The sequence below is a fragment of the Sebastes umbrosus genome, chromosome 1 (assembly GCF_015220745.1).
Source record: "Sebastes umbrosus isolate fSebUmb1 chromosome 1, fSebUmb1.pri, whole genome shotgun sequence".
NCBI classification, from domain to species: domain Eukaryota; kingdom Metazoa; phylum Chordata; class Actinopteri; order Perciformes; family Sebastidae; genus Sebastes; species Sebastes umbrosus.
Window position 1 is genome coordinate 4,956,961 of NC_051269.1, and position 24,666 is coordinate 4,981,626.

Here is a 24,666-nt window from a genome sequence, read left to right on the forward strand (position 1 = left end):
TACCGCCCCTGCTGCTCTGATTCTCCGACCAATCTCACGTTCCATCGTCCCCTCACTCGCGACAAGACCCGAGATACTTAAACTCCTTCACTTTGGGTAAGGACTCATTCCCTACCCGGAGTAGGCAATCCATCGGTTTCCTGCTGAGAACCATGGCCTCAGATTTAGAGGTGCTGATTCTCATCCCGACTGCGTCACACTCGGCTGTGAACCGATCCAGTGAGTGCTGGAGGTCGCAGAACCGATGATGCCAACAGGACCACATCATCTGCAAAAAGCAGCGATGAGATCCTCAGCACACCGATCTGCAAACCCTCCTCCACCCGACTACGCCTCGATATCCTGTCCATGAATATCACAACAGGATTGGTGACAAAGCGCAAGCCCTGGCGGAGGCCAACCCCCACCGGAAACGAGTCCGACTTACTGCCGAGGATCCGAACACAGCTCTCGCTTTGGGCGTACAGGGATTGGATGGCCCTGAGAAGTGCCCCCCCTCGCCCCATACTCCCGCAGCACCCCCCACCAGTATCTCCCGGGGGACCCGGTCATATGCCTTCTCCAAGTCCACCAAAACACATGTAGACTGGATGGGCATACTCCCAGGCCCCCTCCAGGATCCTTGCGAGAGTGAAGAGCTGGTCCGTTGTTCCACGGCCAGGACGGAATCCGCATTGTTCCTCTTCGATCTGAGGTTCGACTTCAGGTAAGATAATAATAATTTATTTATTAACCATGTGGCAGGCATTTCTACTTTTAAAAAGACAAATCTGAGGAAGTGATCTATTGTTGTCTGCAGTTGTAGAGCTTTTTATGTTTTAACTTTGTATTTTGTGCTGTCAAATTGAGCTTGTGCACCGATGAAGTCACATACAGAGTATTCTTCACTTGTTGTCTGTTGACAGTAAACTTGTCTACATCCACCCATCTATTCATCTGTCTGTCCGTCCGTCTGTCTGTCTGCTGAGGAGAGATGGAGCTTTTGCCGTTTTGATATTTCACCTGAAAGCCCCAGAGGTCTGTGAGTGTTTCTCTGCTTATTATTATGTGTTGCTGGTTGAGTGGTATACTGTTCTGATGGTGTTCAGTAATATCAAATTCCACACTGTCATATATTATACACTTATCAGAGATATCTTTCAATTGTAAGCACAACAGAAATGTTATTAACATAGTAGATAATGTATAACATTGATGTTACAATTAAAATGTATGACAAAATTAATTTAGTTTTAATTCATCCCTTGAAAACTCTAATTTTTTGTCAGTGATTGAAGGCATTTAAACATTATTTTCACAACTTTATTAGAGAAAGCCTGCATTTATATCGGTGCTGAATTGTTTTTCACTTATTATATTTGCATACAGACTTAACGATAACTGCTCTTATCGTACAATGTTTTAGCTGTTAACCACATTTGTGTGGTTTGTTTGTATATCGAATACGGTAAATAAGTAATTCTTAAGTGGAAGCAGCATGTCTGAGGTGTTAGAGCTTGAAATATACTTGACTTGAGAGTGAAAGAAGCATCTACACCTTAATTTTGGGGCATTCACACAGATCTCCGACAGACCGTGAGCTTTGTCAAATACAGATCATTAATCCGTTGTGTTGACATTGATTTTACTTTTTAATTGGTTTTACACATACTGCTAAATGTGTCAAATAATAATTATTGCAAAATTAACCAATATTTGATGATATTTCTTAATTTTTTGTGACCATGTGTGTAAGTAATACAGTGCTAAACAGTGCTTTGATGAAGATAACAAAATACAGAAATCACCAAAAAGTGTTGTTATTGCACAAAGTAAGAAATATTTAATTTTTTTATGATATATAGTATATGTGTGAATATAGGTAACACTTTATAGTAACCATCTTTTGTAAATGCTAAATTTGTAGTTAATTATACTCAATGACAATGAAATTAAACGATAATTAATGTCTACTAATTATTAGTAATGTTTTAATTTACATATAATATGAATAATTGGGTTATATAGGGTATCATAGCGGATAGGAGACAATAAAATTACATTCTGATTACATAAGTAAAGTATTTAATAACAGTTTATTGTTGTACACATTATAACATTTTATATACCATATTAAGTATTTGTTAATGATACCAATGATTTGTAAACTTTTAAGAAACATCTTAAAACATTACATAGATAGATGGACCAGACACCAATTATTAACCATTGACAAAGCATTAACTATTTATCTAAATAATGTTCAAAGATGCTTTACAAAGTATTTATTAAACATTTAACAAGGTATTATAATAATCAGTTGCAACTTGATAGCCATCCAAATGATATTTATAAACGTTTACAAACCAGTTATTAACCTTTAACAAAGTTTTACGAATATCTATCTACGTGATGTTTATAGATGTTTTACAAACAATTTCTTAATGGTTTACAAATAATATCTTATAAATAAATTATAGCATTACTAATAATTAGTTAACATTATTATCATTTCGTAAGATAACTTTTAACTAAATTTTAACAATCAATTTACCATTTATAAATGGCGGTTATGATATAGTGAATATATTTTCCTTCTGTATGAAAAAAGCCTCCCACAGATGTACTATATTTGTGGTCATTTAGACTATTAGAAGAGATATTAATTTCATGTGTGCTTGTATACTGGAGTTAGACCTCTTCTATGAACAAATTGTAAAAAAATAATGCGTAATTTTCTGTGTTTATAATCAATTCTCATAAAATCAGGAAATGTCATTAAGTAACAAGTTGATAAAACAATGTTAAATATGTTTTTTTTGAGCTGTTAAATAGGACCTGGACTATATTTGTTGCAACGCAATCTATTTCTCTACATCTGTATGAATAATGGGGAAGAAAATATGAAAACACTGATGTAAAATGTATGAGTCTTCTGATGTTCTGTCTGTGAATAAGGGCCCAATCCCAATGCGAGGGCTTGAAATGGTATAAATACAAAATGGGACAGCATTTTACGGCGACATATCACGTGATTTTGAAAACACCAAAAACATGTTATCTACAATTGTCGGTTTTTGTTTACGAACGTTTTTTACTGCCTGATTTAAAAGTCTTCCAGGCCAAATAATCAATTTACTTGTTTTTGTCTAAACAGCTTCATTAAGCAAAATGAAAATGGTTGATTAATAAACAGGTGTGTGATATAGCCTATATATGCCTATGCTTTTTTATGTACCATCTTAAATCCTTAATGTTGATGTAGTGTTAGTGTGTAAATTTAATATAACAGGCTGAGCACCAGGTGCCATCCTCTTTGTTACCTTTTTTACCCTTTCAGACTTCCCCTCATAAACCTGTGTTTAACATCACAACGCTATGAATTGTGGGTAATTCCCTCAGGCAAAATCTGCAGAAATGCAGACTTACAGAAAGTGTGCAAAAAGGGCTCAAAATGTCTCCCTCAAGGACGCCCCAAAGTCTGTGAGTCTCAGGGTACGTCCCAAAGCTCTTAATTGCATCCCTGTTTCCCTCACTTGCGTCTTTTCCTTGCGTCTTAGTCCCTCCCACCAGGGAAGCATGGAGAGACGCAAGGAAAACCATGCGGAGGAGAGAGGAAACGAGGGAAATACGATTTAAGCGACATGAGACGGTCGTTTCCTCTGAAGCGTCACGTGAAGCGACGTCCGTTTCTGATGACAGCAGCAGCTGATCACATCTGGATCAGCTGTCAGTAAACTTTAACAGCTGTTTGTGTCTGAACTGTACTAGTACTAATAAAGACAAGTGCTCTTTATATTATTTATTAATTATTAGCGTCTGTAGTTATTGATATTCTGATTGTGAGCTCATTATTTCATAACTCAGAATATGACTACGGTGTTTTTTTAACACTGGACATTATTTATTAGGCTAAAGGGAAATGTAAATGATATAACTCATATCAAACCCGACGTTCAGGAATTATCAGGCCTCATGTGACTGAATGGAAATGAGGATAAATGATTGTAAAAGGTGTTTGTTTGGCTGACAGACAGACTCTCCTTCTCTCTCTGACTTTAATAGTATCATTGATAAAAGTTAACGGGGGAAATAACAGATCATGAAAAGACAAATCATTCTAATAAATAAAGAAAGTTATTTTAAGTCAGTTTGTCAGGTCTTATAAACCCCTCTCAGTGTCGAGCTCCTTCACTGGCGGTGTGTGAAGCAGAGCTACTGCAGGTCCTTCTGCTGCTGTTCAGAGCTTCAGTTAACACAGATTATAACTAGATGGTGAATCAGAAGACAACTGAAATATAAAACGTTAATATGTGATCTGTTTTCACTCACACTATAAAACTCAAGTGATGTTGAGAGGTAACGTTATCAGATCAGTTCCGATCGGCAGCAGCGTTCCAATCAGTGACTGATATCCAATAAGGGGGCGTGTCGGTCGGTAAAAGACTTCCGTGGAGGATATACTGGTGTATCCTCGCTCATAGCTCCTCCCGGCAAGCCTCCTCCATCCTCGATCCTCGCTCCTCTTTGGGACGGTCTAAAAATCAAAAATGGCGCACCAGAACAACTTCCGGTTCAAGCGAGGATCGAGGAGCGAGGAAACGAAAATTAAGAGCTTTGGGACGTACCCTCAGTGTGGACATTGGGATTGGGCCTAAACACTGACGCCTCTCTTACCTCACTCCTTCTCCAGACTCATACCTTTCCTTGTCGACCAATCACAGATCCAGTTCTCTTAACGGCACCTGGGGGCCTGAAGGCGTCACTTTCTTCATCATTCAGGGCCTCGCCTACCTTGGCCAGAAAAAGATGATTGTTTTTTTCATCCTGCTTCTTGGTTACATCATCATCCTGGGGAGGAAACAGCATGATCATCTATGTGGTACAAAACAGAGCTGTCTATGTAGTTATGATTTAATTTCATTGCAGGGTAAACACAGGTTTAATTAATAACATTAATTATGGCCCTGTTCCATTTAGGTGGGTCAGGGCCTTGGTGTTGTGCATGCTGGCTCACTGGACCAGAATTTATTTTATCAATTACACTGACATGTCGAAATGGCTGCTGTGAAAAGGGCATATTGCCTCGGTCTTACTGAAATGTAATTGCTGCCATTTTTTTTTTCAGGCATTGACTGATTCGAAGCTCAACTCTCCCATGTATTTCTTTCTCTACAACCTCTCCTTCGTGGACATCCTCTTCACCACCACCACCATCCCGAAAATGCTATCTGGCCTCCTGACAGATGTGAATACCATTTCCATCCCAGGCTGCTTCGTCCAGATGCATTTCTTCATTCAGCTAGGTGTTACTAACTATGCCATCCTGACTGTCATGGCGTACGACCGCTACGTGGCCATCTGCAATCCTCTGCGCTACACTGCCGTCATGACCCGACAGTTCCGGCTGCTGCTCATCGCAGGAGCCTGGAGCTTCAGTATTTTCTGCACGCTGCCAGCCACCTCCATGACCTGGCAGCGGTCTTACTGCGGCCCCAAATGTGGTGAGGAATGACTTATGCGACCTGTCAGCTGTAAGGGCGGCCGGTGTGCTGGCAACACCAGATTAGATAACATTGTGTCCATTTCCTTCGCCATACTGGCACTTCTGACCACAGGAGTCCTCATCCTAACCTCCTACGTCCTTATTGGCGTTTCCATATCGAGGATGGGTGTTGCTCAGAGGCTGAAGGCCTTCGGGACGTGTGCCGCCCACCTGACTGTGGTCTCCATCTCTTATAGTTCAGCCTCGTGTGTTTACATCTCCTACCGGGTGGGAAACTTTTCACCAGAGGTACGAGACAAATCCACCAGCTTTAATATATACCTTTTTTTTAGTTTATGTCTCACAATGTCACCAAAAAATGACAATTAAAGTCCTGTATTCAGCACCAGTATTTTAAACAAGACTTATTGAAGGTTCATTCTTGACCTTGGGAGCAGCAGCTTGATCAAAACTCTTAACATTAGGCTTTATGTTTCCAAAAACTTTCAACCAATCCTGTGGCCTTGCTCAGCAGATGAAGTTGTTGAGTTGTCATGGAGATATTTAAGTTTATCTCATGTGGCCTAAGTTTTTAATTTCTGTTACATTCAACAACAGACAGTTTGTTGGATTGAAGGACTCTGAACCCGCAGACCAAACCCACCACACAGATACCAGATGGCAAATTGCTAAAACGACGTGTAGGATTTGAAAACTCGCCACGCTAGCAGCGTGGCTCTATAGATGGAAATGTTGGACTTTCGGTCTGTCCGCCACTTTGGCCTGGACTAAAATATGTCAACAACTATTGAATGGATTGCCGGACATTCATGTCTTGTTCATGTCTTGTGTGTTCAATGAAATTTGTTCAATCTATATTTGATTTTGTTCTAGGTTCGTATCATTGTGTCTGTGCTTTTCTCCGCTCTGACTCCTTTCCTAAACCCGAATGATTACAGTCTGAGGAACAAGGAGCTGCGAGAGTCCATCAGGAGGACTCTGAGCAGGTTCAGACCTGCTGCTGTTTTACCCACGAAAGACCTCAACCCAGTGTCCTGACTGGGACAGAAAACCTGCCAATCTACTACAGTAACTGGACGCCCACAAAATTGAGGAGAGAAAAGGCAACTGAACATCCAGGGGTCTTGACGTCCATTTTAAATGAAAAACACTGTCTTACCCAAAAACTCATTTAGAAATTGTATGATTTTTCATGTTGCTTCAAATGTTGTGGTGTTTACCATGTTCACGAGAAGAGTCCATATGAACGCCCCCCCCCTCATGTTCATATTCACGACATCGTAAGTGAAAAGATTCTGAAAGCTCAGAGTTCACGAGTTGTGACGTGTTTGTTGATGTTGGCAGAAATGAGGCATGGAAGTTATTTTTTCGGTGCAAAATAAGGTAATATATTGTCATTTTAGTCATGTATTGTTTTTCTTTATAATTTTATAATAAGTCTGAGGAAAATGTTGATATTCCAACGACCTCATCTTTTTCCTCTGTCATTACGCTTTGCATTTACTACATTATTTTACCCACTTGCTACCTTGCTAAATTGTTATTCTCTGTGGCTTCTAGATGCCAACAGTAACGTTAATGTTGTTGTTGGTTAGCACCGGTGTTTTTACGACTTAACCACTTGAACGCCAAGCATATCGTGTACACGTCTTGCCATGTTGTAAACACGAGTTCACGAGTTTCATTTTGAAGGCACCAATAGCCTATATGGCAAACACTTATTTAGCAATTCTGCTAACTGCGACCTGCTAAAGGCTAACCAACGCACTGTATAGATTTAACGTGATGAAGTCAACAGTCTTGGGACTAAAATCGACCTATGTGCTGATGTGCTGGAATGATTCATAATCGTCATGGATGTGAATATTAATGTATATGTTGTCTGAATTTGATGAATAAAACATCCTTTCAGTATCGTGCTATCTCAGATTTTTTTTAAGGAATTAATTGTAAAGATTAATAATGAAGTAATGAGGGATCTTCAATAACTATTTAGGATTATGTCTCACTTTACTTGGGTTTGACACAAAAAGGGTACGTAATCATACATCACCAAGAGAGTAGTAAAAATGTTATCGGTCTGTGTGCTCCAACATTACTATAAGATAGCAAAACACAGTATGTTAATAATGAATTTCCACATAACAACCTTGTTGACAGCTTTAATTAATTCCATGAAGATTACATAATGATTTCTTAGGTAATGATCAAGGTTTTCCCAGAGGAAATTATTGCTTTTTTAACCCTGAGGACTGTTGTGCTGGACAGAAAGGTTCTTATTGTTGGTTTTCTGACTCAGCTGATTTCTTCATGCAACTCAGTACAGCTGGTAACAGTAGGAATGTTACCTGTGACATTTGGTAGAAATAGAAGCTGTTTATTGAAAGAATGAAATGTAAAAAGAAGACACTACATGTGCACTTTGGTTGTGTCACTTTGTGATGGATGTGAGATTTCCCTTCTACTGTCCTCTAGTTTTTTGTTTATGTGATTAAATGAGAGAAAAGAGAAAAGACCTTATGTGTTTTTACTGTTGAGTTTGATCTTTATTCCATAATGAGGGATGTCCTGATCGTGTCATTTAATATTGAGTATGTGCCAATACCGGGTCCCAATCCAATACATGTATTTTCCTAGATAATCCTAGACACTTGAATTACATTAAAGTTATTAAAATCAATCCAATTTATATGTTTGACAATTGAATAGCTCTGCATTGGCATTTAGAAATAAATGCCTGAATCCAAGTTGTTCCTCAATGTTTTTTTTATTTTCTTTTTTTTATAAAATAACAAAGTAAACAAACTAAAACACACACTGGCCACTCATAGTGTAGTATCATAGTAGCCAGCTCCGACCAGGGTCCGACAACTATTTACTAACTTGTACTATCTTTCAGAGGCTCTAGCAGGTTCAGTTTTAGGGCTTGAGTGAAGACACAGATATCATAAGAAACGATATATTCTAAAAATGGTTGTATTTGAATATTTCTGCATACTGGGGTCTCTAAACAGTCTAGAATTACATAAATTGGGTATCACTTTAAAGTTGAGACTCTTGTGGATCCAATGAGCCCAACTGTATTCATGTGTGTGATGATGTTGGTCGACATTTTATGGACAGGACTGTCCCATGTTATTAGGCTATAAGTAAATAAAAATATCACAAATCTCTCTTCTTTATCTTGTGGTTTCTCATTCTGTCAATAAGAAGACACAACAAGGTCGATATTATTCATCATTACAATAAATTATTAATTCAGCGTTATATAAAAAACATAATATGCATTTCTAAGGGGTTCAGTGAGCCCCCCTGAACCAACGCAAACTGCGCCTGTGGTAAGAAAACGTTTTTCTGTAGGGTCCTTTCCTTGATGTTGTCAGACACTTATATTAACAATCTGAGCCTGTCAAACACTGTGACAAACACAAGATCATGAAAATACAGTACTGAAGTCTATGTTCAAGTTTTTATATTATTTGTGTTGATACGTTTACAAATAAACATTGGAACTTGTCTTTATTACGATGGCAAAACTTTCTTGGGTTCAAACAACTTAGACAAGAATTTTCGTATCTCTTTGTACTGCACACCATAAACAATGGGATTGAGGCAGCCGGGGACGATATGAAACAAAATTCTACTGAGTTTTCTGTAGTCTGTGAACTGAGAAAGCAATGCAGTTACATTTGAAATTGCACTTAACAACATGATCAGATACACAACCAGATGAGTGCTGCAGGTCTTCAAGGCTTTACTGTTCAAAGACTTGTTATTACTGGTCAGACAGACTACTGCAAAGTTAGTATAAGTGAGAATCATGCTGCCTATAGAACCTGTGAACAGGACTACTGTGAAAGTGAGGCCATAGACATTATTAATAAACACACTGTCACAGGAGAGTTTAAACAACCCGGCATTGTCACAATAAGGTTTTGTGATCAGAGTCCTGCATCGGTTCAGTTCGTATAGTCAGTGGGATTTCACAAACTGACTAAATAACACATATAACCACAAAACTGCCTTGCTAGCTCACTCTTGTTGTAATTAATATATCTGCTAAACAAATATTTTTTCCATCAACAGATTTTACATGTATTTTTTAAGCTAGTGGCACCATATCATCGACTCACCGGCGCAGCTGATGGAGGATGCCAGAGCGCTGTGGTGGCAGTTTCTGTTAAAACAAGACACAAACCAACGTAACAACTTATCTTTCAGTGAATTTAATAAAAAGGCATACATTAATAACTAAAACATCTGCAGATGGACTGCAGATGGACTCACGAGCACAGCCACCTGTTGTGGACTGTGGCAAGTGAGCCCCCGAATACAAAGAGTAGTCAGTATTTATACATTTAAAGCATAACATGAAGATAAGTGCAAAGAAGAAAAGAAGAGAAGGATAGAAAGTGTATCAATGCGTCAGCACACAGCAGACAACAAAGCATCACAAGACATAACAAGTATTTCAGCAATCTATTGTTTGCAGTTACAGAGACCTAAAATGTCAGGTCACTGTCCTATGGTGACGAAGTTGAACATGTGAGGCCCTGAGATTATCTAAAGGTACAGTGTTAGACTGCAGATATGAAAATTGCCATTACATTCCTCCCTTTGAGCATTCTATGCTCACTTAATTAATTAACATATCTGATTACTACTAGCACCGTTGTAATACACAAAATCAAAGTGTGAAGATACTATGTGATTTTGATTTAAGTATATGAGAAAGAAGGAAATAAACTATCTCAGACAATATCATCATAAAATGGTGGCGTCCACCCTAGAGGTGGAAAAAGGTCAGGAATGCCTTTCTCCAGCTGTGGTGTATGTACATATTGTCCAACAGTAGATTTGATCAAAGAAGCAATCATAGCTTTAGCACAAGGAAAATGCATAATCAATTTAACAAGTCTGATGTACTCTGTAACACATATAAGATAATAAAAAATAACAAACAATATAATATAGGCATAGGAATGAAAATAAAAATGAAAAATAAAAAAGATAAAAAGATGGCCATGTGTTTTCTCCAGGTTTGGTCAGTTTGTGGGAGAAGTTGTGCAACAGGTCTCTGTCGTCCCCCATGCTCCTGCATTAGTATTATGTCATGTACCCACCCCGGTCGTCAAAAGTCTGTGTCAATGGTCTGGTGCAGTCTGTTAGGTCCAATGTTGGAGGAGATTTAGAGCTGGCTTCAAATCAACAAAAGCTTTTTCTGCTTCAGGTGTCCAGATAATCTTATATTGTGTAAGGGCAAAATTTGTCAGTTTCCCACAGCAGAGAATCAGAGACCCTGTGAAAATCAACTTTGGGGTCCGCTGTTTACTCCCAACCTGTAGCATCATTACACCTTTTAGTCTAAGGTCCCAAATCTTGCCACCTTTCATCCTTCGATTTGACCAGTGAGACGTTGGGATCAGAGTCTTGTTTCTGAAATAGAGACTGAAAAAGTGTGTCAGGCAGAGTCACAGAAACAGCCAGTCAAGCTTGAGTTTGTCCTTATCAAGGCCCTCTCTGTACAATTTGTTTTCAAACTCACTGTCTACTCCAAAAAGAGATAAGCGAGTTGCATTGCAAGTCATGTTTTCTCATAATATCTGTGTGTGGCTGTGGAGAGAGCTGTAGCTTGGTTTATGAGAGTTAAGTGCAGTGTTTGGGATTTTCCATTTGTAGGCATATAACAGGTCCTCTTTACTATATTTGAAAAAAGATGTTGTTTGCTAATTCTGGTTACAACTATGCCCTGTGGTGTAGATATCAAAACTATCCCCAGTAAAACAATAAAATCTCTCCCCATCAGGTTAATCGGACAGTGTTTTGATAACAGAAAAGAGTGTTTGAAATCCCCCTCAATGTTATCCCAGCATGGTAGTGGAACTGTGTATCTTTTTACCACAGATGATGTCTTTACCATGTATAGTAAGTTTTAGCTTTGGCATCTGTTTATATGTGTCATGTGAGTACTTAGCATATAGTTCAATAGCTTTCTCTTTACCAGTTTCCTGTACAGATTCAAGATATTCAATTGCTTGTGAAATCATGAGTTGTGTGTCTGTGTTCTTACGTGTCTGATGTGCAGATAGGTCACTGTTTCCCGTCTCCGTGTCAAAGCTAGATGAATCCTTCACTGTCCTCGACCCCTCCGCTAGTCAATCAGCCTGTGTGTCCTGATTCTCAGGGCAATTCCTTGCCCAGTATCCCATCTTTCCACATCTGAAGCAGGCGTTGGATCTCCCCCTGCCTCCATCCCTTCTGCCATGGCGCGATTCTCGACAGTCTCAAGGTTTCCGCATTCCCAAGTGATGTAATTGCGTTTTATCATCTCACTGATCTCTGGTCTCATTGATGAAGTGGTCCCGAAGATGAGCTTCCCAGGGACCGACCTCATTGTTTCCCCTCATGGCAGCTGGTCGTAGGAGGCCACTGTGTGTTGTGAACCTCTGTGAGTCTGATAAGGTACGCAGACACAGTCTCATAGTCTCTCTGCTTGCACAGTGAGATTTTGCCAATGTCCATTTTCACTGGGAAAGCAGTCTTTACACCGTTGCAAAGTCCAGTTATGGTGTGCGAGGGGCAGTGTATGGTAACGGCTTGGTTGCTGAGCTTGTTTTGCCCTCTTCCTCCGTCATGGCTCCTTCCACTGGTGGAGGTAGCGGTGGAGATGGAGGTGGAGATGGAGCGCTGGGCAGCACTGCCTGGGCCGGCTGTTGTCGTTGCGGGGTCGAGTCCAGATCAGGATCTAGTTTGAGACACTGAGACATGGATTTTAGTAGTGCTGTCCCTGATTTTTTTTTTTTTTTTTTCTGTCCCTGATGGTTGCTTCTTCTACTTTGTTTTTTAAAGCTTGGAGCTGTCTTATGCTAAAACTGCCAGTGTTTAGAAATCCACACTCGTTAACCCACACGTCAAGTTGGTCAAATACCTTTTATCTTTGATGTTAGGCGACATTAATTGAGGTGGATTATCACAATCCTTTGAGTTTACTATGATTTGCACCTATTTTAAAAAATAGTTCTCAAGATCTCTTCAATATCAATGTACTTTTTATTTAGGGGTCATGGACTAAGGAAGGGAAATAATTTTTATCAAGATTTTTTGCTTAGAGATTTCTACAGGTGGTTGTACCTTTATATACTTCAACTCCTACAGGTGGTTATGCTTTAACTCCAGTAAGGTCTTACTTCTAGTTACTCTTTCACCCCCTCTTTATGTATTGATGTTATCCCTCTGAGTTCCCTGAACTCCTTGGTACCGTATTGTGCTAGCCCTGGATTCTACAGCGGTCGTCTAACACCTGCCCTGTTGACACGTCTGTCACAACTACCCTCGAAGTGGGAGAATCACTTTCTTCATTCCCACAACAGCGCTTTATCCCCCTGTACAGATACTGTATCCCCCTGTACAGACGCTGTATGAATGAAATCTTTTAATGTATTGCCTTTTTTACTAATGAATTCTTACTTACCAGAAAGACAGAGTTGTTTTTTTTTTTTTTCTTTGCCACCTGGTTCTTTGGATCACAGCGGTGAGCGAGACTTGGTCCTCCTTGGCGTCAGGCCCCCACTTCAACACCCTTTTTTATGGGGAGGTTGAGGTTAGAGTCCCGGACTCCAGAAATGCACGGTCTTTACCCTCGCACAGAGTTCCAGTGGTCCCACTCACACGAGTGATCCTGCTGACAACGCCAAATTGTGGTGGCAGTTTCTGTTAAAACAAGACACAAACCAACGTAACAACTTGTCTTTCAGTGAATTTAATAAAAAGGGATACATTAATAACCTAAAACATCTGCAGATGGACTGCAGATGGACTCACGAGCACAGCCACCTGTTGTGGACTGTGGCAAGTGAGCCCCGAATACAAAGAGTAGTCAGTATTTATACATTTAAAGCATAACATGAAGATAAGTGCAAAGAAGAAAAGAAGAGAAGGATAGAAAGTGTATCAATGCATCAGCACACAGCAGACAACAAAGCATCACAAGACATAACAAGTATTTCAGCAATCTGTTGTTTGCAGTTACAGAGACCTAAAATGTCAGGTCATGGTGACGAAGTTGAACATGTGAGGCCCTGAGATTATCTAAAGGTACAGTGTTTAGACTGCAGATATGAAAATTGCCATTACAGCGCCTTATAACATCAAAGCTGAGCAGAGTTTAAGCCTTAGGCCTATTTGAATATATGGTATAATAATATATATTAGCCTATTATATGTTATATATATTATTTGTTGTTGAAACTTATACTATTTATAACTAGGGCTGTGAATTGATGAAAATAGTTAATCATGATTAATCGCAAATGAATCGCACATTTTTATCTTTTCAAAATGTACCTTAAAGGGAGATTGTCAAGCATTTATTATTCTTATCAACATGGGAAAGTTCATTCACATATCTTGAAGTCAGAGGTCAAGGGACTCCTTTGAACATGGCCATGACAGTTTTTCCTCGCCAAAATTTAGCGCAAGTTTGGAGCGTTATTTAGCCTCCTTCTCGACAAGCTAGTGTGACATGGTTGATTACCAATAGATTCCTTAGGTTTACTAGTTTCATATGTTATCAGTCTTGCTTTTGAAGCCCGCTACAACCTCCAAAAGATCGATTGCGTTAATTGTGTTAGAGAAAATTAGTGGCGTTAAAAACAAATTTGGGTTTAACGCCTTATCGCGTTAAATTTGAAAGCTCTACTTATAACTTATAATGTACTTATTAAAAGTAAAGACCACCACAGCATTTTAGGAACTTTTTACTGGCAGTTATTAAAGGAACCATTCTACTGTACCTGGTACCGAGTCCGTCGTGCTTGACAGAGAGAGAGAAATTAGTTTTCGGCTTGGTGTTTTCAGATTGTTCTGTAAACATTTGCCCAAGAAGTTGACCAGGACATACTGACTTAATTCCTTACTTCCTCTTCCAACCATTCATTAAAACCAAGTCCACAAAACAAAATAATTCACTTTGCATCAATATTGTAGGGTTTTGCTCCAATGTTTTCCTGGAAATTTAGTGTCAAGTACGGCAGCGGCTAGGTGTGCTGTCATGCTGATATGTTTAGTAGTTAGTTATTCTTAATGCTTCAGCATCAGTGCAACCGGGTCAGAGCCGGATAGTTGTCGGACCCTGGTCGGAGCTGGCACTATGATTGGCCAGTCTGCGTTTGAGGGGAGGGACTTAGCAAAGGGTCAATTGTGATTATAATACTCATTTTGAGTGTTTTATTACAATATTCCACTAAGTGGGATTGATAAGAGATATTTAAATACATATTTTTGTTTGTTTACTTTTTGTAAAAACAAATAAAATGTAGTGGAATTGTGATCAGAGCCATATCAAAATAGTTTTTAGAATTACTTTGTTATTTTATAAAAAAAAAAGTAAAAAAACTTTGAGGAACAACTTGGATTCAGGCATTTTATTTCTTAATGCAATGCAGAGCTATTCAATTGTCAAGCATATACATTGGATTAAATTTTATAAACTTTAATGTCATTCAAGTGTCCACTGTGCAACTGTATTATCTAGGAAAATAAGGTATCGGATCGGGACTCGGTATTGGCACATACTCAATATTTAATGACTCAGATCTGAATCGGGGGCACAAAAACTTGATCAGGACATCCCTAGTTATGTTACTCTGGAATAAAGATCAAACTCAAAAGTAAAACAACATAAGGTCTTCCATTTAATCACATAAACACAAAACTAGAGATACTAGAAGTATGTGAAATCTCACATCCATCGCCAAGTGACACAACAAAGTGCACATGTAGTGTCTTCTTTTTAAAATTTAATTCTTTCAATAAAAAACTTCTATTTCTACCAAATGTCAATTTTAATGGTTGATGTTCAGTGTGATGAGCCAAACAGAACCACATCATCTGCAAAGAGCCGAACATCAACCAAAAAATGTGTTTGACTTTGTGCTGAGAATACGGACACAACTGCTCACTTTTATTAGTTATATAAGGACTAGATGGCTCATAGCTGGGCCTGGGTACCCCATACTCCTCGCAGTATCCCAACAGGATTTCCAAGGGCACACGGTTATGCGCCTTCTCAAAGTCCACGAATCACATGTAGAATGGATTGGCAAACTCTCATGATCCCCCCCCAACCCACCACCCCCTTCCATGGCAAGGAAGGAATCCGCATGCTCCCTGCTTGATCTGAGGTTCATCAATTGGTTTAATTGTTGTCATTTATTTTTGTACGTATAAATGCAATTATATTTAACTGTGAAACTTTGATGAATCTCAAAGTTCAGACTAACTGATACTGTCCAACTTGTGCTCAAAGAATCAACAACACATACGACTACACACAATTACACACACTGCACAAGCAATTAAAGTTAGAACTTCTATAAATTAATCGTAATTAGTAGATTCAAGTTGTACCATGGCAAAAAAGGACAATTATGTTTATGTTTCTTTCAGGTGCTTGTTTATAACCACAGAAGTCACTAAAATAGGTCCCTTGGTATTCTTTTGCATCCTGTGTACAATTTATGTTTAATGAATGGGATCTGATGTCATTTGTTGTACTTAACGTTGTTTTGTCTCACCATAATCTCCATTATAACCAGAACAAAAGGTCAGTTTCTCTTTGAAAAGGCAAAATGTGGACGTGGATAAAGTTTCTGCTTACATCTGACTAAACTGAGCAGCGCAAAGTCTGATTCACATAATTCAGGTAAGATAATACTATCTTATTTATTAACTATTTCCAGTTATTTGCACTTTTTAAAAAGATAAATCTGAAGAAGTGTTTTCATTGTCTGCAGTTGTAGAGAATTTTGTTTAACTTGTATTTTGTGCTGTCAAATTGAGCTTGTGCACAGATGAAGTCACATACAGAGTTTTTCATTCTTGCTGTGTAATTATTCTTCACTTGTTGTCTATTGACAGTAACCTTGTCTAACATCCACGCATCTATTCATCTGTCTGTCCGTCCGTCTGTCTGTCTGCTGAGGAGAGATGGAGCTTTTGCCCGTTTGATATTTCACCTGAAAGCCCCAGAGGTCTGTGTGTTTTTCTCTGCTTATTATTATGGGTTGCTGGTTGAGTGGCATACTGTCTGATGATGTTCAGTAATATCAAATTTCACACTGTCATATAATGTACACCTATCAGAATATCTTTCAATTGTAAGCACAACAGAAATGTTATTAACATAGTAGATAATGTATAACATTGATGTTACAGTTAACAATGTATGACAACATTCATATAGTCTTAATTCATCCTTGAAAAACTGTATTTTTTCAGTGCTTCATTGTAGTTTTTTTGTCAATGATTGAAGGCATTTACATAATGATTTTCACAACTTTATTAGAGAAAGCCTGCATTTATATCGGTGCTGAATGTTTTTCACTTATTATATTTGCATACAAACTTAATTGTAACTGCTCGTTATGGTACAATGTTTTAGCTCCTAACCACATTTGTGTGGGTTTGTTGTATATCGAATACGGTAAATAAGTGGATTTTGAAGTGGAAGCGCATGGTTTGAGGTGTTAGAGCTTAAAATATACTTGTACTTGAGAGTAAAAGAAGCATCTACACCTTCATTTTGTGGCATTTACACAGATCTCCGACAGGACCGTGAGCTTTGTCAAATACAGATCATTAATCCGCTGTGTTGAACATTGATTTTACTTTTAATTGGTTTTTACACATACTGCTAAATGTGTCAAAAAATAATATTATTGCAAAATGAACCAATACTTGATGATATTTCTTCATTTTTGTGACCATGTAGAAAAGTACTGCAGTGCTAAATTTTCCCTTTCATAAAGGTAACAAAATACAGAAATTACCATAATATATGTTATATAGTATATATAAATATAGGTAACACTTTATGGTAATCATCCTTTTTAATGCTAAATTTATAGTTAATTAAACTCAATTAATTGTTATTTTACTGTTTAAACAATGAAATGACAATGAATAATGTTTTACTAATTAGTAGTAATGTTGATTAATTAATTGGTAATGTGAAATAACTGCATTATATATTGTATCATAACGGAATGGAGACAATACAAATTACAGTCTGATTACATTGGTAAATATGTTAATAACAGTTTATTGTTGTACACATTATAACCTTTATATACCATATTTAAGTATTTGTTAATGATTACCAACTGATTTGTAAACTTTAAGAAATGTTTGTAAACATTTATAAACATTACATAGATAGATAGATGGACCAGAAACCAATTATTAACAATTGACAAAGCATTAACTATTTATAAAATAATATTTATAGATGCTTTACAAAGAATCTATTAACCATTTAACAGGTAGTATAATCATCCGTTTTAACTTCATAGCCATCCAAATGGTATTTATAGACATTTTACAAACCAGTATTAACCTTTAACAAAGTGTTACGAATATCTATCTACGTGATGTTTTATAGATGTTTTACAAACAATTTCTTAATTGTTACAAATAATATCTTAATCATTAACACATTTTTTGTAAATATAGTATATGAAATGGTATAATGTGTCTAAACAATAACCTGTTAAAATAACATAAATTATAGCATTATAATAATTAGTTAACATTATTATAATTTCGTAAAATAACTATTAACTAAATTTAACTATCAATTTACCATTTATAATGACGGTTATCATAAGTTGAATATAATTTCCTTCTTGTACGAAAAAAGCTTCTCACAGATACTTACAATTTGTACTTATTTGTGGTCAGTTAGACTATCTAGAAGAGATTGGTTTTCAAGTGTGCAGTATACTGGGAGTTTAGATATCTTCTATGAACAAACTGTTATAAAATGAATGCATCATTTTTCTGTGTTTATAATCAATTCCCATAAACTCAGGAAATGTCACCAAGTTTGAAGCTGTTAAATAGGACCTGGACTATATTTAGTGCAACACAATGTATTTTCTCTACATCTGTATGAATAAGGGGATGGAAATATGTATGTATTGGTATACATACAAAATGGACAGCACTTTGCGTCGACATATCAAGTCACCTTGAAAATACCCAACAACATGTAATATACAATTGTCAGTTTTTATTTACAAATGTTTTTTACTGTCTGATTTTAACGTCTCTCAGGGCTCTTGCCTTACGAGACGAGAGGTAATGCCTATGCTTTTTATGTACCATCTTAAATCCTTAAAGCTGAAGTGGGTGAGATTGAATGCAAATATGTATTATGTATTTTTCGCTATCACAGTCGCTATATCCCTGAAAGTAGTGCATGCAACATGTAACTTGAAAATAATCATGTGCTTCTGTGTCCTCCTGTGCTCCTAATGGCATCTGCAAGATTTCACAGGACCGGAAAAAAACAAGCAGTATGAGCTGATCTGAGGTCTGCTGTCAATCACTCGCCAACTCCGACCACACGGTCAAACTAGCCAGCTGATCAAATATGAATCAATATTTATGTTATGTTAATGCTATTTCTCTCCTCAAATGTTTTCTAGAATCATTTTCGTTAGTGCACGGTTAGCTGTAAAATGAGAAAGTTTTGTGACACGGCTGCCATTGTGAAATCTCCGGGAAATCTCTTGAAGGAACGCCAAGTTCCTATCCAACATTCCTATTGATGCCAAACTATACTGCCTACTGCCACTTTAATGTTGATGTAGTGTACTGTGTACATTTAATATAATTTAACACTCTGATGTGCCGTTCCTCTTTGTTTTACCTTTTTTTATCCCACCCAGGTTTTCCCCTCGTAACCCTGTGTTAACGTCACAACACTATGAATTGTGGGTAATTTCCCTCAGGCAAATCTGCAGAAATGCAGACTTTACAGAAAGTGTGCAAAAAGGGCTCAAAATGTCTCCCTCAAGCACTTGAGGATTTAACAGTGGGACGGCCCTAAACCGTCAAGGACGCCTCAAAGTCTGTGAGTCTGAGTGTGGACATTGGGATTGGGCCCTAAACACTGACGCTCTCTTACCTCACTCTTTCTTCAGACTCATACCTTTCCTTGTCGACCAATCACAGATCCAGCTCTCTTAACGGCACCTGGGGGCCTGAAGGCGTCACTTTCTTCATCATTCAGGGCCTCGCCAACCTTGGCCAGGAAAAGATGATTGTTTTTTTCATCCTGCTTCTTGGTTACATCATCATCCTGGGAGGAAACAGCATGATCATCTATGTGGTACAAAACAGAGCCGTCTATATAGTTATGATTTAATTTCTTTGCAGGGTAAACACAGGTTTAATTAATAACATTAATTATGGCCCTGTTCCATTTAGGTGGGTCAGGGCCCTGGTGTTGTGCATGCTGGCTCACTGGACCAGAATTTATTTTATCAATTACACCTGACATGTCAAAATGGCTGCTGTGAAAAGGGCATATTGCCTCGGTCTTACTGAAATGTAATTGCTGCCATTTTTTTTTCAGGCATTGACTGATTCGAAGCTCAACTCTCCCATGTATTTCTTTCTCTACAACCTCTCCTTCGTGGACATCCTCTTCACCACCACCACCATCCCGTAAAATGCTATCTGCCTCCTGACAGATGTGAATACCATTTCCGTCCCAGGCTGCTCTTATCCAGATGCATTTCTCATTCAGCTAGCTGTTACTGACTATGCCATTCTGACTGTCATGGCGTACGACCGCTATGTGGCCACTCTGCAATCCTCTGCGCTACACTGGCCGTCATGACCCGACAGATCCGGCTGCTGCTCATCGCAGGAGCCTGGAGCTTCAGTATATTCTGCACGCTGCCTGCCACCTCCATGGACCTGGCAGCGGTTCTTACTGCGGCCCAATGTGGTGAGGAATGGCTGGTGCGACCTGTCAGCTGTAAGGCGGGCTGGTGTGCGGCAACACCAGATTAGATAAACATTGTGTCCATTTCCTTTGCCATACTGGCACTTCTGACACAGGAGTCCTCATCCTCACCTCCTACATCCTGATTGGCGTTTCCATATCGAGGATGGGTGTTGCTCAGGAGGCTGAAGGCCTTTTCGGGACGTTGTTGCCGCCCACCTGACTGTGGTGTCCACTCTCTTATAGTTCGTCCTCGTGTGTTTACACTCTCCTACCGTGTGGGAAATTTTTCCCCAGAGGTACGAGACAAATCAACCAGCTTTAATATTTACCTTTTTTTTAGTACATGTCTTACATATGTCCATCAAAAATGACAGTTAAAGTCCTGTATTCAGCACCAGTATTTAAAACGAGACTGATTGAAGGCTCATTCTTGACCTTTGGAGCAGCAGCTTGATCAGAAATCTTAACCATTAGGTCCACTTACTTTATGTTTCCAAAGGCTTCTCAACCACATCCCGTGGCCTTGCTCAGCAGATGAAGTTGTTGAGTTGTCATGGAGATATTTAAGTTTATATCATTTGGCCTAAGTTTGTAATTTCTGTTACATTCAACAACAGACAGTTTGTTGGATCGAAGGACTCTGAACACACAGATCAAACCCACTGCACAGATATCAGATGGAAAATTGCTAAAATGAGTGTGGGATTTGAATACTCGCCACGCTAGCAGTGTGGCTCTATAGATGGAAATGTTGGACTTTCAGTCTGTCCCACTACTTTGGCCTGGACTAAAATATGTCAACAACTACTGAATGGATTGCCGGACATTCATGTCTTGTGTGTTCAATGAAATTTGTTCAATCTATATTTGTTTTTGTTCTAGGTTCGTATCATTGTGTCTGTGCTGTTCTCCGCTCTGACTCCTTTCCTAAACCCGATGATTTACAGTCTGAGGAACAAGGAGCTGCGAGAGTCCATCAGGAGGACTCTGAGCAGGTTAAGACCTGCTGCTGTTTTACCCACGAAAGACCTCAACCCAGTGTCCTGACTGGACAGAAAACCTGCCAATCTGCTAACTGGACGCCCACAAAATTGAGAGAGAAAAGGCAACTGAACATCTAGGTGTCTTGATGTCCATTTTAGATTAAAAAACTGTCTTTCCCAAAAACTCATTTAGAAATTGTATGATTTTTCATATTGCCTTTCAAATGTTGTGGTGTTTACTGTGTTTACGAGAAGAGTCCACATGAACGCCCCCCCTCATGTCGTATTCACGACGTGAAACGTTTCTGAAAGCTCAGAGTTCACGAGTTGTGACGTGTTTGTTGATGTTTGTCAGAAATGGCGGAGGCCATATAAGTTATTTTTTTCGGTGCATAATAAGTTAATATATTGTAATTTTAAGTGTATATTGTTTTTTCTTTATCATTTTATAAAAATTCCCAACGACCACATCTTTTTCTTCTGTCATTACGCCTTTGCATTTACTACATTATGTTACCCACTGCTAGCTTGCTAAATTGTTATTCTCTGTGCCTTTTAGATGCCAACAGTAACGTTAATGTTGTTGTTGCTTAGCAGCGGCGTTCTTTACGACTTAACCACTTGAACGCCAAGCATATTGTGTACACGTCTTCCCATGTTGTAAACACGAGTTCAAGAGTTTAATTTGAAGGCACCAATACCCTATATGGCAAACAAGTAGTTAGCAATTATGCTAACTGCAACATGCTAAAGGCTAACCAAACGCACTGTATAGTGATGAAGACAACAGTCTTGGGACTAAAAGCGACCTATGTGCTGTTGTGCTGGAATGATTCATGATCGTCATGGATGTGCATATTAATGTATATGTTGTCTGAATATGATGAATAAAACACCCGTTAAGTATCCTGCTATCTCAGTTTTTTTTTTAAGGAATTAATTGTGAAGATAATAATGAAATAATTCAGTATCATGTCTCACTTTACTTGGGGTGACACAAAAAGGGTACGTATTCATACATCACCAAGAGAGCAGTAAAAATGTTATCGTCTGTGCTCCAACATAACTATAAGATGGCAAAAACACAGTATGTTTATAATGAGTTTCCACATAACAAGCTTGTTGACAGCTTTCATTAATCCCATGAAGATTACATAATGTATTTAGGTAATGATCAAGGTTTTCCCAGAGGAAATTATTGCTTTTTAACCCTGAAGACTGTTGTGCTAGACAGAAAGTTTCTTAATGTTGTTTTTCTGACTCAGTGATTTCTTCATGCAACTCAGTACAGCTGGTAACAGTAAGAATGTTACCTGTGACATTTTGTAGAAATAGAAGCTGTTAATTGAAATGACGAAATGTAAAAAGAAGACACTACATGTGCACTTTGTTGTGTCACTTTGTGATGGATGTGAGATTTCACTTCTGCTGTCCTCTAGTTTTGTGTTTATGTGGTTAAATGGAAGACCTTATGTTGTTTTACTGTTGAGTTTGATCTCTATTCCAGAGTAAAGTAACTAGGGATGTCCTGATCAGGTTTTTCTGCCCCCCGATTCCGATTGGAGTCATTTAATATTGAGTATGTGCCAATACCAAGTCCCAATCCAATACATGTATTTTCCTAGATAATCCTAGACACTTGAATTACATAAAAGTTATTAAAATCAATCCAATTTATATGCTTGACAATTGAATAGCTATGCATTGCATTAAGAAATAAATGCCTGAATCCAAGTTTTTCTACAATGTTTTCTTTCTTTTCTTTTCTATAAAATAACAAAGTACACAAACTAAAACACACACTGGCCAATCATAGTGTAGCATCATAGTAGCCAGTTCCGACCAGAGTGCGACAAACTATTTACTAACACAGTTATCATATGAAACTAGATATTCTAAAAATGGTGTATTTGAATATTTCTTTATACTGGGGTCCTTCAACAGTCTTGAATTACATAAATTGGGTATCACTGTAAAGCTGAGACTCTTGTGGATCCTATGAGCCCTACTGTATTCATGTGTGATGATGTTAGTCCACAGGGCGTATGGACAGACTGTCCGATGTTATCAGGCTATAAGTAAATAAAAAATACCACAAATCTATCTTCTTATCTTGTTGGTTTCTCATTCTGTCAATAAGAAGACACAACAAGGTCGATATTATTCATCATTATAATAGATTATGAATTCGGCGTTATTATAAAAAACATAATATGCATTTTTAAGGTTTCAGTGAGCCCCTGAACCAACGCAAACTGCGCCTGTGGTAAGAAAAAGGTTTAATTTTTCTGTAAGGTCCTTTCCTTATAGTAACAATCTGAGCCTGTCAAATACTGGGACAAACACAAGATCATGAAATACAGTACGGAAGACTACGTTCAACTTTTATATTAATTGTGTTGATACATTTACAAATAAACATTGGAACTTGTCTTTATTATGATGGCAAAATTTTCTTGGGTTCAAACAACTTAGACAAGAATTTCCGTATCTCTTTGGACTGCACACCGTAAACGATGGGATTGAGGCAGCCAGGGACGATATGAAACAAAATTCTACTGAGTTTTTCTGTAGTCTGTGGACTGAGAAAAGCGATGCAGAGTTACATTTGAAATTGCACATAACAACATGATCAGATACACAACCAGATGAGTGCTGCAGGTCTTCAAGGCTTTACTGTTCAAAGACTTGTTCTTACTGGTCAGGCAGGACTACTGCAATGTTAGTATAAGTGACAATCATGCTGCCTATAGAACCTGTGAACAGGACTACAGTGAAAGTGAGGCCATAGGCATTATTGATAAACACATTGTCACAGGAGAGTTTAAACAATCCGGCATTGTCACAATAAGGGTTTGTGATCAGAGTCCTGCATCGGTTCAGTCGTATAGTCAGACCGAGCAGAATCCCGATCAAAACGAAGGCCACTCCCCAGGCAGAAACAATTAACTTGATCACCAATTTTGTTGGTCATTATGGTTGCATAGCGCAGGGGATTACAGATGGCCACATATCTGTCAAAGGCCATAATCATGAGCACTGTAACACTAGCGGTACCAGACATGTGTATGGTGAAAGCTTGGACCACACACTCGTGATAACTGATGAGACGTTCGGAGGGAGGCCTCAACATGTCCATAAGCAGACGAGGCACCAAGATAGAATTTCCAAGTATATCATTGATGGGCAGGTTGCAAAAAAGGAGATACATGGGCTGGTGAAGGTTTTTGTCAATGAAAACCAGAACAGCGATGCCTACATTTACAACCATTAAGAACATGTAGGAGAAAAAGAAGAGGAGAAACATAGGGTACATAGAATCTTTTGAAAGATTAAACCCCTCGAGCTGGAGTTTGAAGCTGTGTTGGTGTAGTTTTCCATCAACCTGAAAGAACAAAACA

General features: G+C 38.4%; 1 protein-coding gene, 1 long non-coding RNA gene and 1 pseudogene across 2 annotated transcripts; 1 reads left to right on the plus strand and 2 right to left on the minus strand.

Moving 5' to 3' along the window:
* Positions 1 to 4,328: 4,328 nt before the first annotated feature.
* Positions 4,329 to 21,349, plus strand: LOC119484605 (olfactory receptor 10A2-like). Its single transcript, XM_037763531.1, is given in 8 exon segments — positions 4,329 to 4,338; positions 4,839 to 4,861; positions 5,108 to 5,773; positions 6,359 to 6,471; positions 19,502 to 19,658; positions 19,905 to 19,996; positions 20,180 to 20,312; positions 21,165 to 21,349. Coding segments are annotated over 8 exon segments (1,359 nt in total). The 3' UTR covers positions 21,330 to 21,349.
* LOC119496749 lies at positions 11,428 to 12,989 on the minus strand. The gene is made up of 2 exons (XR_005208805.1): positions 12,957 to 12,989; positions 11,428 to 12,230 (listed from the first exon to the last, which is right to left on the minus strand). It is a non-coding gene; the product is annotated as an uncharacterized LOC119496749 (long non-coding RNA).
* A 2,353-nt stretch (positions 21,350 to 23,702) lies between the features above and the next one.
* On the minus strand, positions 23,703 to 24,649 carry LOC119496742 (annotated as a pseudogene).
* Positions 24,650 to 24,666: the final 17 nt, after the last annotated feature.